Source organism: Mytilus galloprovincialis, chromosome 9, assembly GCF_965363235.1.
Source record: "Mytilus galloprovincialis chromosome 9, xbMytGall1.hap1.1, whole genome shotgun sequence".
Lineage (NCBI taxonomy): Eukaryota > Metazoa > Mollusca > Bivalvia > Mytilida > Mytilidae > Mytilus > Mytilus galloprovincialis.
This window is the reverse complement of record NC_134846.1, coordinates 15,757,156-15,775,381: the sequence shown is the minus strand read 5'-3', so window position 1 is coordinate 15,775,381 and position 18,226 is coordinate 15,757,156. Positions and strand designations below refer to the sequence as shown.

Genomic DNA, 18,226 nt, shown 5'->3' with positions numbered 1-18,226 from the left:
TTTCCATAGGCCTTTAACTATACCTTAATTTAGGTACTGTTTTTTTTTTTCCCTTAAGTTACCACATAGCAATAAATGTAGATTTAGGATACGATCCGATGAAAAAACAACCGAACGACACCAAAAATAACAAACAATTACTTCGCGAGTGTTATGCCATGTTTCATTTGGTTATTCCCGTTTCGTTTACAAAAGTACTAAATGGCCGAAAAGCTCTTATCTATTATGCTTATGTAACTTGTACGTACATTTAATCTTGAATTTAGGTCTTTATTGGATTGAATTTGAAATACACAAGCATGAATTTAGGTTTGTATTTTCAACATGTTCAATAACCACCTCGGTGGTCGTGGTTTCAAATCGCGGCCAGGTCTAAGCAAAAACTTTAAATTTAAAATATTGTGTTCGGATGAGTTTACATGTTTTCCTGCAAACTGTTACCTTGTTCAGAGTGTGTGAATAGTGACAAAGCATATTATTATTATATATTAAATTTACATGTTGTCGTCCTGTATATGCATACTTGTGTGCTGCTGGACATTAAGCAATAATTCATCATAATCGTCATCACGTGTTCAAACATATCCTATTCATGTGATTTTTGTTCTTTATTGAAAAGCTATTACGACAAACTGTCGCTAGGTTTTTTGATGTAAATATGATCGTGGTTTCCTTTCAGATGAACAAATCTGACGATGGGTTTTAAAGAAAAATTACAGGCCTCAGAAATGTAAAATACTATTAAAGCAAATCAAAGGTAAAATCAAGAAATGTAATTTGACAGCCAATGTGGCATGCTACTGCAGAGTTAATTTTGTACCGTTTCCGTAATGATCATAAAATATAAAATAATGTTACACGCACGTTTTAAGATTTGTTCAAGTTCTACACAAATTCGATAGCCTGATTAAATATTGATTCCAGCATAGACAATTTTTGCCAGTGTTTTTATAACGCTACATTTTGTAGCTAGCTGTTGTGACAGTTATCATCATCATTACGATCAGATGTCGAATTAGTTAACTTGGACAAAGGTTTGCTATCTTGTGGTTGTTTTTGTTTTTTGGTTTTTTTTTGCTCCCGTTTATGTCAGTATCTCATCAAATGTCAAATGATGTAATACAAGGACGTTTTAAAATTGAATTGTGTACACGTTCGATAGCCTGAGAAGAATCATAGATTTCCTCATAAACTGATGTGACATAAATCGTTCCTTTTTAGACCTGTTGGTTTTCATCTGATTGACGCTTTTTCATGTCGGTTTTTACTCTTTTTTTAATTACAGTTAGAAACTGAAGATTGGACCATTAAAGCGACCAGTCTGGTCTAAGACGTGATTTGATTTGATTTGTATTATTTTTATTGTTTCCATCGCTATTCCATTTTCCTTCTTTTCAAAAAGTTACAGTTGCAGAATTGCTACCGATTATTCTTGTTCTCAGCTGATTAACTTTTGATACGGGATTTAAACAAATCTGTTTGCTTGCTACTAGTAGTCAATATATTCTCGTCCTCCACCCCTCCTTCTAATATGTATAAACACGAGCATTGTAAAATGGTAGAGAAGAGCAGATTGATAGGCAAAATTGGCATTAGAAGGATTTGGCAATTACTATTATAGGTCATTTTTTATCGAGCGTTCGACTTTTGTCAAAAACGCGAGTCATAGCGATCTTACATTCCGTCGTCTGTGTCGTTGGCGGCGGCGACGTCCACAAATATACACTCCGTGGTTAAATTTTTGAAATTCTAATAACTTTCTTAAACTATCCTTGATTTCTACCAAACTTGAACAGAAGCTTGTTTATTGTCATAAGATAGTATCCAGAAATAAATTTGTTAAAAAAAAACCTGTTTTTCCGTATTTGACTTTTAAATAGACTTAGTTTTTCTGCCAGTTAACATTACCCTCACTCTGTGGTTAACGTTTTTATAATTTTAATAACTTTCTTAAACTATCCTCGATTTCTACCAAACTTGGACAGAAGCTTGTTAATGATTAAAAGCTAGTATTTAGAAGGAAACTTTGTAAAAATTGTATACCTGGTTTTTGTATTTTACTTATAAATCGACCTAGTTGTCTTCCAGTTAACATTACGTACAGTTTGCATTTAAAGTTTTTATAGCATTTTTTAGCTTCATAAACTATACTGGATTTTTACCAAACTTGAATAGATGCTCCCTTCAATCAAAAGATAGTATTGAGAGGAATATTTTTAATTATTGCCTGCGATTAACAGCAAAAGTAGGCGAGACATTGGGTTTCACGGAACCCTTACATTTTTTTCTATTACATAGCTCTTCAACTGTAATTATGGTTTTATACTTGGCTTTCAAATATTCGGCTTTGAGCGTTCCTGATGAAGGTTAATCTAGAAAAGCGCTTCGGACGCATTAATTTTATACGTGTCATTGTGTAATTATGCTATCGTAAATTTTTGTATTGTAATCTTTCATTTTTGCTGTTATGCTTTGTCTACATGCCTTTTTGTGCTACTCAGTTAAATATTTGTTTTTATAGAAATTAAGACTATAAAACAATTTTGACAGCTATACCCATTTTTTTTTTTACATTTTTGCCTATCATGTCTGTTTCACACATCGTTGTCACTATCATGGAATTTTAATGCGACTATAATACAAGTTAGAGGTTCAGCTAGCTATAAAACCAGATTTAATCCACCATTTCTACATACAAAAAAATGCCTGTGCCGAGTCAGAAATATGACAGTTGTTATCCATTCGTTTGCTTTTGGTTTTTCTATTTGATAAGAGACTTTCAGTTTCAGTTCAGTATTTTTGTGATTATTTTTTTTACATATTAAGGTCTAAAAATCTATGTTCAAAGATAACTTTTGATTTTAATCTTCTTTTTTTTCAGTTTACCTTTTATTAGTTGTTCTTCTTAATGTGAAACCAACTCAAAGTTTAGTTACTTCCCAGGTTTGTCTGAAGTGTGACAATGTTGCAAGTGTCAGCATGTGTGCTGTTACTGAAATCTGTAACAAAGATGAGGTAATTTATAAAAGTTATTTTCCCTTGTATAAGAAGGAATAATAATGCTTCAAAATATACTAATTGTTTGAATGTTGCTGTGTCTGAAATTTGACAATGTGCAAGTGTCGGCATATGTTATATGGCTGAAATCTGTCTTAAAGATGTGATAATTTATAAAATAAATCATTTGCCTTTGTATAAGAGGGAATACTAATGCGTCATAATATAATAACTCATTGAATGTTGGTGGCATATGCAAGGTTCCGTTATCTTAACTATGTCAAGCTGGCTAGTTTCCAAAAGAGATGATTTCAGCTTTCCAATTGTGAACTTTCCATTTTTAAGTAGCAACATTCAAGCAGCACTTGCATACGGTGTATATATCTCCTAATTGATACGATATTCCCGTGCTTGCATTTCCTATCACGATTTTCTTGATAGAGGGTTGTTGCTCACAAGGAAGCTATTACATCAAGAGTTCCAAATGGCGAAGTTGAAATCATCTCTTCATAAATTTTACGGACGCCATCACGAGTTGGTTGACCTTTATGGAATAACCGTTTCACAAATGATATCGGATATGTTCCTTACGTCGTAACTACAATCCCCTTTCCTTTCATTGACCTACCGAGTTAGACTATTTTATACACGGATTTGTTATCTCATAAGCAACACGACGTGTGCCACATGTGGAGCAGGATCTGCTTACTCTTCCGGAGCATCTGAGATCACCCCCAGTTTTTGGTGGGGTTCGTGTTGTTTATTCTTTAGTTTTCTATATTGTGTCATGTGTACTATTGTTTGTCTGTTTGTCGTTTTTATTATTAGCCATGGCGTTGTCAGTTTATTTTAGATTTATGAGTTTGACTGTCCCTCTGGTATCTTTTGTCCCTCTATCCATTGATGAAGAAAGCCATAGTACTCAGAGATGAATTTATTTGATAATCTGGGACTGGATATTTGATTACTTGATTATCTTGTTTTAAAAAATAATTATTGATTATGTGATTACATTTCCAAACAAATATGATTGTGGGATTATTTGGACATCCCCATTGAGGGCCTCACTAAACTGGAGAATTAAATGATAATTGAAATTAATTTTCACTCTATAATGTACAATATATAGACTTGAAGACGCATCCCCATTCCATCAACTTACTTGCACCTTGATTTATATATACATTGAACGACAAATATATGTGACGTATAAAATTTTCTGACGTCAGACACGCGAATCAATGCATATATTTGTAGATAGATCTTATTGTGTTCTTTTAAATTGTTCCTTTTAAAATTGTTACACGATGATGACTGATGTACCCATATATTGACTATTTAATTTATTATGCCTGTTTAGTTCACGCATCATTGTAAATATAACGGAATTTGATAAGACTGTCACCAAAGGGAGAGGTTAAGCGCTATAAAACTAGGTTTAATCCACAATTTTCTACATTTGAAAATGCCTGTACCAAGTCAGGAATATGACAGTTCTTGACCCTTCGTTTTTTATATGTTTTGTCATTTGATTTTGCCATGAGTTTAATGACTTTCCGATTAGATTTTCCTCTGAGTTCAGTATTTTTGTGATTTTACTATTTGTTCACTGGGATAGATTAGTATGCATTTTTATGGTATTGACGAACTTCTTACGGAGCACTTATAATGTTTGTGCGTAAGTCAGGGGTATATAAAAAAAACCGCATGTGTTTATAATGTCCTTTCGGGGCAAAGTAACCAATAAAACATAAACCATGAATTTGCACATTCTTGATATAAAGGGGTGATCATTAGTTTTTTTTTTTGTTGTTTTTTTTATTATCGGGGGCGTACAGTTGTAGTCGGGGTATTTGTTTTCAAATGTTGCTATACCAGCATATGTATCGCGACTAAGCCTAACAATATTTGCAATCGTCAAATTAAGAGACTGAACTATCAATCAATGACCAAAGGACGTATAGATATATTTTCAACAAAATTATATTGCGTTTTATGAGACAGAATGTTCGTTTACCCATGCCTTGGGCAACTTTTTCATTTATCATCAGGTTAGCACATTCTGCCCTACCCCATGGAAATCAAAGGGTCATCCCCTTATTGTTTAGTTATTCCATAACTAAATCTTTGTTCTTTTTACAGGTCTGCTACATGCATCATTACATCGATGATATGTTTCAAGAACGTTTTGACTTAGGATGTGTGCACCCTTCGGTAGGTAAATATATGTTCGAGAGTAACATTTATGTTATGGTGTTTCAAAATTAAGTCATCGTTTAAGTTAGTTCCATATTATTTCCCTTAGCCGCCATGTCAATTGTCACATAGATCGCTATGTATGCCCCGTCGCAGGGTAGAGGGCATTACGTGTAAACATTGTATGTCTTTGTGAACGAACGTCTCGAAATGATTTCGATTCTCTAACTGTAGTTTTGCAACCAATGATCAATTAATCAATCAAACTTTGTCACAACCAAAAATTACACACAATATTTATTACCTCAAAACACAGATAAAGTTTATATTAAGACGGGTCGCTTTTACCGTTCGAGGATTATGACCTTTGGCTATACAAATGGAAAATTGCTGAATTTCTCGATTCCGTTTTCATGGTTTTTGCACTTACGTTTTCCTGAACAAAGTTTTATGAAACATTTCTACAATGATTATTACCACAAAAACTATGATCAAGATCAAATTTTGGTGGCGTCACTTTATCGTTTCTGAGTTATGTTCCTTTAAAACGTTATATTGAAGCGGGGACATCATGTGTGTCCCTTTAACACATTTTCCAATTATTTGTTTTTGCCTTGACTATTTGACGCAAGTCTGATAATATACAATTACTGTTTTTGATGAGGTAAATGTGAGGTTTTATTGACTTTTGAAAAACTGATAATCACCGAGGCCGACATGCCGAAGTGAATATCAGTCTTTCAAAAGTCAATAAAACAACATATTTACCGAAACAAAAGACAGTAATTGTTTTATTCCATATTCCGAGAGAAATGTATGTAATGGAAACTATTTATTAAAATCAATTGTACACCAAACGTTTTTATTGCCAAAATTATACACGTAAAAACACGCGACGTTTTACGCGGTTAATTTTCTTTTCCGCAGCTAGGTGAATATGCTTATTTATTCAAAATCCCATTCATATAGAAAATCCTATCAAATTTTTAGCAATATTGATTAATATAAGTTATATGGTTTGCTACTGACCCCCTACGGATTCATAGAGGGTCAGAAAAATCCATAGGGGGTGAGGCCGTAGGCCGAGTCCCCTACGGTTTTTTATTCACCCTCTTTGGATTTGTAGGGGGTCAGTAGTGAACCGTTTAACTAATTTATCACACGCAGGATATTTCCAACTGTGTTTTGTACAAAATTAAACAATGAAATACAGCAACATCAATAGACGACGTCACCATTAACAGTAAAAAGTAAAAACACAAAAATACTGAACTCCGAGGAAAATTCAAAAAGGAAAATCAAAAATCAAAAGGCAAAATCAAAAGTCCAAACACATCAAACGAATGGATAACAACTGTCATATTCCTGACTTGGTACAGGCATTTTCTAATGTAGAATGTGACGTCCCTCATGAACCCTCTATGAAATTTACTTACCACAACCCTGGATGCATAGGGGGTCACCACATGACGGCGCTAAACCAATCACAATATCAGCGGTGCGATAAAAGATCACAGTCAGTCAGTCATCGTTTAAAAAACATTAACATGCAATATCACTTTAGATTCAAAGGATATAGCTTTGATTCTGAAAACATTTTGATAACATGTATCCTTTACTAATACAACAAAAATGAACTAGAGTTAAATGGAAGATACTTCTATATATATACAAGTTTGGAACGTAAACTCGTGTTGTCTGGTCGGCTTATCTTGTTGATAACGTGTAAATTCCACTCAATGCTGATGTATTTTCTATTTGGGTAATGATGTAAACATTGTTTCGTTATCGAATAGTCTGTTTCTATGTATGTTGGTGTTTATTTTTGTAGCGGTTCTGTGTTTCTGTTATTCAGTTGTTTTCCTCTTGTAGTTGATGTTTTTCTCTCCATTCTGGTTTGTTACCTGGATTTGTTTTTGCTTAATCAATTTATACAATAACTGTTGAACAGTGGTATACAACTTTTATTAATAATAATGTAATAGTTGTTCTTGTACAGATATATGTGGTGCTCTAGGAGCACGAGGAAGTCACATAACACTTTAAATGAAATAAAATACGAGGAAAACACTTGAAATTACCATGACTGTTGTGACTCAGTCTTTTTCAATGCTTAGACTCCCAAAACCAAATTAAAATGTTCTGGATTAAGATAAAAATAAATTTGATCGAGAATTCCTTCAACTTCGTATTTGATTTTTTCTTCCGATATTTATCAGCCGAGCGCCACATGCAAGTCGAATGTACACAACATTAAGCCTCTATGTATCTTTGACTTGTTTTGACACCCCTGTCTTACGAATCCTCATAATAATACTGTAAAAGAACTTGTAAGACCGTACAGTGCATGAACTGTTTTATATTTCAGATGTGTTCTCATTTAAATAACCTCACTACGCACCTTATTGGTAAAAGAACAAATTATGATACTGATTCAATATCAATATGTGAGTCATGCTGTAACGGAAGTTCTCAATGCAATCGTCATTTAGACTGTAAACATCAAAGTTTGTCGTGAGTTTACCATTAATATTCATTTGTGTACATTGAGTTTAATTTTTAGTAAAAACATTAACAATAAAATAGGGTTGAAAGATACCAGAGGGAAATTCCAACTCATATATCGAAAATAAACAGATAACGCCATGGCTAAAAAGTAAAACGACCAATAGGCAAACATTAGTACACAAAACACAACAAAGAAAACTAAAGGCAGCAATGCAAACAAATAAAAAAAACCTAGGGGAGTGATATAAGGTGAAATAATCTACTGAACTGTTAGCCATTCATTCTCGTAGTGATTTCTTGAAAAGAGGGACAAAGGATACCAAAGGGAGAGTCAAACTCATGGATAGAAAATAAACTGACAACGCCATGGCTAACAAAATAAAAGACAAACCGACAAATAATAGTGCAGAAGACAGAACATAGATAACTAAAGACTAAGCAACACGAACTCCATCCGAAACTGAGGGTGATCTCAGGTGCTCTGGAAGGGTCAGCAGATCTTGCTCCACATGTGGCACCCGTCGTGTTGCTCATGTTATAACAAGTCCGGTAAATATTCTAATTCGTTATTTTAAGTTCATGAAAAGGGAAGGGTATAGTAGTTACGACAAAAGGAACATATCCGATATCATCTGTGAAACGGTTATTCCATAACGGTCAACCAACTCGTGATTAATGATTTGTATTATCCATTTTCTATACAAATAACGAGTAATTCCTTTTCCGACTTGTCTACAGTTTTGATTCTTTTTCGTTTTATCAACTGTCCAACATTTTTTATTAGATTCAGGATTTCCAATTGAATATATGTTAGTATTGATTGGAAGACTTAATATTATGTTTTGTTTTTTATTCTATACTTTACACATCAAGTATCTTTTTACCCATGTTGACCAGATGGCAATGTCAAAGTAAGCATTAGCGTCACAGTCTTTTTTGTGCTTCATAGTTTAGCTATGCCAATGAGAACGGAACCAGGCATAACCAAGACGAGTATGATGAGTTGCAGGGTTAAACATATATTATATGTATGATGTTACGTCTATCATATGTCCATTGTCCTTGATCTGTACAAATATTAAAATTTTTTGTAATGTTAATTTGAAATTTATTTCTTATCATAAATAATAAGATAACTATATTTAGTATGTGCGTACCTCACATTGTCCTCATGTCCACCAGACAGTTTTCATTTGACCTCGACCTCAATTCATGGATCAGTGAACAAGGTTAAGTTTTGGTGGCCAGGTTCATATGCCAGATACTATAACCAATAGGTTTTCTATATTTGGTGTATGGGATGATTGTGATTTGTTAATGTCCTACTGGTAGGTGTCATCTGACTTTGACCTGATTTTCATGGTTCAGTGGTCAAAGTTTTTGAGTTTTGGTCTTTTATTTTAATACTATATGTAAAAGGTCAACTATATTTGGTGTATGGAAATATTTTATGATGCACATGCCAGTCTCGCAGGATTTATTTGACCTTGACTACTTTTTCAGGATACATTGTTCAGTGTTAAATGTTTGTGATTTGGGCTGGTTTTTTTTCTTAAACTATAAGCCAAATGTCAACTATATTTGTTGGATTGAATGATTGTAAGGTGTACATGTCTGTCTATTAAGGTTCATCTGACCTGAACCTCATTTTTATGGTTCATTGGTCTATGTACAGTGTTCTTGGTTAAGTCTATTCCTTAGTAACTATAAGTAATAGGTCAACTATATTTGATATATTGAGTGATTGTAACATGTGGAAGGTGTACATGTATTTTTTATTTCGTTTATCAAATCTTGGCCTCATTTTCTTCAATCATGATAAGTTAATGGGATACTTGTAGTACAGCTTTATATTTAGGACTATCAACATTAAACCAATGACTAGTAAAGTAGTGAAGCCAACTCAAAGTTTAGTAACTTCCCAGATTTGTAAGAAGTGTGACAATGTTGCAAGTGTCAGCCTGTGTGATGTTGTTGAAATCTGCAACAAAGATGAGGTAAATATGCCATTTGCCATTGTATAAGAAGGAATAATAATGTGTTATAACATACTAATTGATTGAATGTTGGTGTTAGTGAGCAATCATTTATCTCAAAAGGGGTGGGGGGTATGGTTTTTTTCTCTCAGAAAAAAATTATTCAACGCTATCAATAAAATTATTTTTCTATAGGTATGGGGAAAATCTGGACTCCGAAAAAACAGATTGTCATCTGCTTGACCAGAATATACCAATTTTTCATCAAATGGGGGATCATAATATTTTTTTAGAAACAAATCTAATCCCCCCTTTTTTATTCTAAATGTAATTCCCTTATTTGCAATGTTTGGCAATCTTAACTTTTTTCATGATAGCTAGTTTCTATTGGTGGAGAACAGCCAGTTTCTATTTGTGGAGAACAGTAACAAGAGAGAACAGCCGACCAGGAAATCAAGCAATTCTATCGAATTAATGTAGTAGAATGAGGGTCTACAAGGGGTTACAGTATAGAGTATCATGGAAGAAAACGGACAAAGATAAAGGAAAAAAAAAGGGGATAGAGGAAAATGGGCAAAACAATAAAGTATAGCGAATAATGGATTAATAAAATATAAAGAATTGAGTATTATTGGCCAAGTTGTAAATCATAAAGAAAATTGCTTAGAACATTATCATGATTATAGAATACAGGATCGAGGGACCCTATTGATAATTAAATTATATCTTGTATTTTATGGGACAGAATGTTAGTATACTCATGCCTTGTACTATATTATTTGTTCATTTATCACTTAGTTAGAATATTCTCCCCTACTGTATGGAAATTAATAGGTCAGCCCTCAATTTTAAAGATAATCTATGACTATAAATCATTTTTTATTTTAACAGGTATGCTACATGCGAAAATACATCAACGACATGTTTAATGAACGTGTTGACCTAGGATGTGTAGACGCTTCGGTAGGTAATTATGTAATGTTGCGTAACATTTATGTTATTTTTTTCACAATTAAGTATAATTTTGTTGGGATTCAATTACCTTAGTCACCTTTACAAAGATCACAGCGATCGATTGATATGGCCTCGCCGCAGCGTATGAGGCATTAAAAGTGTAAACATTGTACCTCTTTACGTCCAGAAAACTATTTCCGTTCTCTAACTTTAGTTTGCCTCGACCAAATGTTATAAAACGTATACATTAGAACATACTTTTTTTGTACATGTATATTACAATTTTAGACGCAGCCTCATGTTGACAACTCGGCTAATATTGATAATGACGTGTGCATTGGCGAATTCTAGTGGGTGCCACCAGGTCATATCCCACTAAAAAATGTTATATTCTGTTGTATTTTTTATTGGGTGAATGTTGTGAACAGTGTTTTATACTAATGTAATAGTAATTTTATACAGATACATGTTGTGATTCAGGAAGTCACAAAACACTTAAAATGAAGGGAAACTCTGAGGAGAAACACATTAAAGAGGGGTAAACCATACCATAGGGACAGCCAAACTCATAGATCGAAAATAAACTGACAACGCTCAAAAAGAAAAAGACAACAAACAAACAACAAGAACACTGAAGTGCAACAAAAACTAACACTTATGAATACCCAGAAACGAACTATTTGACAATCTGACAACTAATAGTACACGAGACATAACATAGAAAACTAAAGACTAAGCAACACGAACCCCTTCCAAAACTGGGGGTGATCTCAGGTGCTCTAGAAGGGTAAGCAGATCCTGCTCCACATGTGGTACCCGTCGTGTTGCTGATGTAAGTTAAAACCCGGTAAATAGTCTAATTCGGCAGGTCACATTCGTGAAAAAGGAATAGGATTGTAGTTATGACATAAAGAAAATATCCGATATCATCTGTGAAACGGATATACCATAACGGGCAACCAACTCGTGAAGCCCTTCGACACTAAAATTAACGAAGGGATCAATGATTTCAACCATTTGAAACTCTTGGTTTAATAGCTTCCTTGTGAGCTGCAACCCTTTATCAAGGAAATCATGATAGGAAATACAAGCCCGGGTATATTGAATAAATTGGGTAATATATACTCCGTATGCAGGCGCTGCTGATATGTTGCTACATAGAAATGAAAGTTCACAATTGGGAAGCTGAAATATCTCTTTTGTTGTAAAGCTTTGGAATTTTGGGTCAGCAATGTTTCTCAAAATAATACTGTAAAAGCGCTTTAACTGTTTAATATTTCAGATGTGTTCTCACTCAAACACCCTCACTTCGCACCTAATTGGTAAAAGAACAAATTCTAATATAGATACATTCATATTATGTGAGGCATGCTGTAATGGAAGTTCTCAATGCAATAGTCATCTAGACTGTAAACATCAAAGTTTGTCGTGAGTTTACAATTGATATTCATTTGTGTACATTGAGTTTAATTTCTAGTAAAAACATTAACAATAAAATAGGGTTGAAAGATACCAGAGGGAAATGGCTAAAAAGTAAAACGACCAATAGACAAACATTAGAAAACAAAACACAACAAAGAAACTAAAGGCAGCAATGCAAACAAATAAAAAAAACCTAGGGAGAGTGATATCAGGTGAAATAATCTACTGAACTGTTAGCCATTCATTCTCGTAGTATGATTTCTTGAAAAGAGCGATGAAGGATACCAAAGGGAGAGTCAAACAAATAGATAGAAAATAAACTGACCACGCCATGGCTAAAAAAATTAAAGACAATAATAGTGCAAAAGACAGAACATAGATAACTAAAGACTAAGCAACACGAACCCCATCCAAAACTGGGGTTGATTTCATGTGCTCTGAAAATGTAAGAATATCCTGCTCCACATGTGGCACCCGTCGTGTTGCTTATGTTATTACAAGTCCGGAAAATATTCTAATTCGTTATGTCAAATTCGTGAAAAGGGAAGGGTATTGTAGTTTAGACAAAAGTAACATATCCGATATCATTTGTGAAATGGTTATTCCATAACGGTCAACCAACTTGTGGTTAATGATTTGTAATATCCATTTTTTATACAAATAACGAGTAATTCCTTTTCCGACTTGTCTACAGTTTTGTTTGTTTCTTTCGTTTTATCAACTGTCCAACATTTTTATTAGATTCAGGATTTCCAATTGAATATATGTTAGTATCGATTGGAAGACTTAATATTATGTTTTTTTTTTATTCTATACTTTACACATCAAATATCTTTTTACCCATACTGACCAGATAGCAATGCCAAAGTAAACATAGCGTCACAGCCTTTTTCGTGGTTAATAGTTTAGCTATGCCAATGAGAACGGAACTAAGACGTTATGAGGAGTTGCAGGGTTAAACATATATTATATGTACAATGTTACGTCTATCATATATCCATTGTCCTTGACCTCTACAAATAGCTAAGTTTTTTGTAATATTAATTTCTTTTTCAACATAAATAATTGGAAATTTCTTTCTTATCAAAAATAATAGGATAACCATATTTAGTATGTGCGTACCTCACATTGTCCTCATGCCCACCAGACAGTTTTCATTTGACCTAGACCTTAATTCATGGATCAGTGAACAAGGTTAAGTGTTGGTGGCCAGGTTCATATGCCAGATACTGTAACCAATAGGTCTTCTATATTTGGTGTATGGGACGATTGTGATGTGTTCATGTCCTACTGGTAGGTGTCATCTGACTTAGACGTGATTTTCATGGTTCAGTGGTCAAACTTAAGTTTTTGAGTTTGGTCTTTTATTTTAATACTATATGTAATAGGGCAACTATATTTGGTGTATGGAAATATTTTATAATGTACATGCCATTCTCGCAGGTTTTATTTGGCCTTGACTTTATTTTTAGGATACATTGTTCAGTGTTAAATATTTTTGATTTGGTCTGTTTTTTTCTTAAACTATAAGCAAAATGTCAACTATATTTGTTGGATTGAATGATTGTAAAGTGTACATGTCTGTCTGGTAAGGTTCATCTGACCTGAACCTCATTTTTATGGTTCATTGGTCTATGTACAGTGTTCTTGGTTAAATCTTTTTCTATAAAGCAAACTATAAGCAATATGTCAACTATATTTGATATATTGAATGATTGTAACATGTGGAAGGTGTACATGTATTTTTGTTTGGTTTTTCAAACCTTGGCCTCATTTTCTTCAATCATGTTAAGTTAATGAGATACTTGTAGTAAAGCTTTATATTTAGGACTATCAACATTAAACCAATGACTAGTAAAGTAGTGAAGCCAACTCAAAGTTTAGTAACTTCCCAGATTTGTAAGAAGTGTGACGATGTTGCAAGTGTCAGCATGTGTGATGTTGTTGAAATTTGCAACAAAGATGAGGTAAATATGTCATTTGCCATTGTATAAGAAGGAATAATAATGTGGTATAACATACTAATTGATTGAATGTATGCTGTTAGTGAGCAACCATTAATCTCACGGGGGTCGGGGTGGTGGTGGTCTGGGGGGTGGGGGGATGGTTTTTTTTTTCTCTCTGCTTCACCAAAATATACCAATTTTTCATCAAATGGGAGATGATAATATTTTTTTAAGGAAAAAATCTAATCCCCCTTTCTTATTCCAAATGTCGTTCCTTAATTGCAACGTTTGGCAATCTTAACTTTTTCATGCTAGCCAGTTTCTATTGGTTGAGAAAGCCACAATAACAAGAGAGAACAATCGACCAGGAAATCAAGCAATTCTATCAAATTAAGAACGTAGTAGAATGAGGGTCTGCAAGGTGTTACAGAATAGAATATTATGGAGATAAAGGACAAAGATAAAGGACAAAAAATAAAGAAATAGAGGAAAATGGGCAAAACAATAAAGTATAGCGAATAATGGATTAATAAAATATAAAGAATTGAGTATGATTGGCCAAGTTGTAAATCATAAAGAAAAATTGCTTAAAACATTATGGAATACAAAATCGAAGGACCCTATTAATAATTCAATTATATCTTGTATTTAATGGGACAGAATGTTAGTATACTCATGCCTTGCGCTATATTATTTGCTCATTTATCTCGAAATTAGAATATTCTCTACTGTATGGAAATTATTAGGTCATCTCCTAATAAGAAAGTTATTCTATGACTAAATCATTTTTATTTTAACAGGTATGCTACATGCGAAAATACATCAATAACATGTTTAATGAACGTTTTGAGCTAGGATGTGTAGAAGCTTCGGTAGGTAATTTTGTAATGTTGAGTAACATTTATGTTATTTTTTTACAATTAAGTATAATTTTGTTGGGATTCAATTCCCTTAGTCACCATTACAAAGATCACAGCGATCGATTGTTATGGCCCCGCCGCAGCGTATGAGGCATTAAAAGTGTAAACATTGTACCTCTTTACGTCCAGAAAACTATTTCCGTTCTCTAACTTTAGTTTGCCTCGACCAAATGTTATGAAACTTATACATTAGAACACACTTTTTTTGTACATGTGTATATTACAATTTTAGACGCAGCCTCATGTTAACAACTCGGCTAATATTGATAATGACGTGTGCATTGGCGAATTCTAGTGGGTGCCACCAGGTCATATCCCACTAAAAAATGTTATATTATGTTGTATTTTTTATTGGGTGAATGTTGTGAACAGTGTTTTATAATGTATACTAATGTAATAATATTTTATACAGATACATGTTGTGCTCCAGGAAGTCACAAAACACTTAAAATGAAGGGACACTCTGGGGAGAAACACATAAAAGAGGGGTAAAAGATACCATAGGGACAGCCAAACTCATAGATTGAAAATAAACTGACAACGCCATTGCTCAAAATGAAAAAGACAATCTGACAAATAATAGTACACGAGACACAACATAGAAAACTAAAGACTAAGCAACACGAACCCCTTCCAAAACTGGGGGTGATCTCATGTGTTCCAGAAGGGTTAGCAGATCCTGCTCCACATGTGGTACCCGTCGGGTTGCTGATGTATGTACAAACCCGGTAAATAGTCTAATTCGGCAGGTCACATTCGTGAAAAAGGAATAGAATTGTAGTTATGATATAAAGAAAATATCCGATATCATCTGTGAAGCGGATATACCATAACGGGCAACCAACTCGTTAAGCCCTTCGACAGTAAAATTTACAAAGGGATCAATGATTTCAACCATTTGAAACTCTTGGTTTGATAGCTTCCTTGTGAGCTGCAACCCTCTATCAAGGAAATCATGATAGGAAATACAAGCCCGGGTATATTGAATAAATTGGGTAATATATACTCCGTATGCAGGCGCTGCTGATAGTTCACAATTGGGAAGCTGAAATATCTCTTTTGTCGTAAAGGTTTGGAATTTTGGGTCAGCAATGCTCCTCAAAATAATACTGTAAAAGCGCTTTAACTGTTTAATATTTCAGATGTGTTCTCACTCAAACACCCTCACTTCGCACCTAATTGGTAAAAGAACAAATTCTAATTTTGATAAATTCCTATTATGTGAAGCATGCTGTAATGGAAGTTCTCAATGCAATAGTCATCTAGACTGTAAACATCAAAGTTCGTCGTGAGTTAACCACTAATATTTATTTGTGTACATTGAGTTTAATGTTCTTGTAATAACATCAACAAAACACAACATAAAAGACAGAAGATAACATCACAAAAAAAGTCGGGTTGGGGGGGGGGGATAATCGATTGAACGGTAATCACTCGATCTGTACTATTTCTAGAACATGTTCCATTAATGATGCGTGCCATTATTTGTTCTGTATTATTCAATTTTTATACTAAAAATAAAGTCTGTATTCATATTCTGCAGGTCAACGCATATATCAAATGTTAACAGTATGTTCAAAATATAAGACATTAACATTTAGTGCTAACCTATAGACTGCTATAAAGCTAATGTATATTTTCGCACACCTAGCATAATAGTTATCACATGTACCAGGATTATAATTTAATACGCCAGACGAGCGATTAGTCTACATAAGACTCTTCAGTGACGCTCAGATCAAAATAGTTATAAAGCCAAACAATCACAAAGTTGAAGAGCATAAATAAATAAGCAACTAGTATTTTAGGCATGGAACAGTGAAGATGAACACATCCGTCTTAATCGCAACTTCACTGTAATGTATGAATGTAAATAACAACACAGTATTTGTTCAGCACGCCTTTACCGTTACCGCTATATATGTTGCATAGATTGTTGGATTAGTGGCACGATCCTTTGGGTGTTAATATGAGTATAATGGGTGTGGGTGTATAATTGTATATATCGCATTAGCCATCCTACAATGTAGGAGTGCGCCGATCTAGAACGCCGATTCATACCAGTCCTGTAGAATAAAAGAGTTCAAATAAATATATGTTGGTTTCGATTGCACATGGCAGACTTGATGTTTATATACAACCAAACAAATTTATTCTGTATATAGATATAAAAAGATGTGGTATGAGCGTCAATGATATAACTCTCCGTTTAGGTCACAATTTGTAAAAGAAAACCCATTTATATATGTATACTTTACAAATTAAGTATCTTTTCACCCTGCTTCAATGTAGACCAAATGGAAATGCCAAAGTAAAGGTTGGTGTCACAGTCGTCTTCGCTGTCAATGTTTTGGCCATGCAGACTTCTATAAAACTATGATCAACGAGAACGTAAAAATGCATTACCAAAAACTAGGAGGTCGAATTGCAGGCCGGTAAAAAATATACTACAATGTCTGATATTACAAAATAATTTTTTGTATTGGCTACAAAACAAGTGGAAAGATCTGTCAGCTTCGCGTTTAAATCTGATTCTTAATATCTTATCGACTGTTTAACATAATGTTGGTGCCCGGGCAGTTTGTTGAATATGTGATAACTAGATAGGATATGAGTCGAGTACTACTAGTAGTTACAATTTGAGACAACTGGTGAGGTTCTGAGATAACAAGTTGGAATCCTAGATCACTAGTTACGATCTGAGATAACCGGTTATGATCTGAGATAACTAGTTAAGATCTGGTATAACTGCTTAGAGTTTAACTAGTTACGTTCTGGGGTAACTGCTTAATGGTTTAACGGTTTAACTAGTTAGGATCTGGGATAACTGCTTAGAGTTTGGGAAAACTGATTAGTGGTTATGATATAAAAACACAGGTTAGCATATGAGATAACTGGCTAGGATCTGTGAAAATGTAGGAAACATAGATAACAACTTGTGTGGGTGGGGGGATTTGTGATTGCACTAATGATTGAATAACACTTGGGTCTGTTTTGAATAGTTTTGACTTATTTTTTTTTCACTTTCAGGAGTAATTGAAATGACGAAACGCCGACTTGATATAAGATATTATTTTGGAAAATTCAACAACTAAGCATGTAAAAAGGATGTCTGAATAAAGTTACATTTTATGCTGGTTTACTTTAATATATAGAGAATACATGCAAGCCAAATATATATATTTTTTCAAGTAATATCGATCCGTTTTAGATTTGACTAAGTACCAATTTTACGATATCATAAGGTAAAAATAATAGATATCAGAATATAATAAAATGTTGGATTTTTATTTTAAATTAATTCCAC

At 33.7% G+C, this 18,226-nt stretch overlaps 1 protein-coding gene across 1 annotated transcript; it reads left to right on the top strand.

Moving 5' to 3' along the window:
• Positions 1 to 211: 211 nt before the first annotated feature.
• Positions 212 to 18,051, top strand: LOC143044506 (uncharacterized). The gene is made up of 11 exons (XM_076216558.1): positions 212 to 309; positions 2,882 to 3,015; positions 5,140 to 5,211; positions 7,562 to 7,707; positions 9,560 to 9,698; positions 10,569 to 10,640; positions 11,914 to 12,059; positions 13,882 to 14,020; positions 14,800 to 14,871; positions 16,062 to 16,207; positions 17,950 to 18,051. Exons 1-11 carry the CDS (start codon positions 300 to 302, stop codon positions 17,957 to 17,959), a joined length of 1,086 nt encoding a protein of 361 aa, XP_076072673.1. The 5' UTR covers positions 212 to 299; the 3' UTR covers positions 17,960 to 18,051.
• The last annotated feature ends 175 nt before the right edge of the window (positions 18,052 to 18,226 follow it).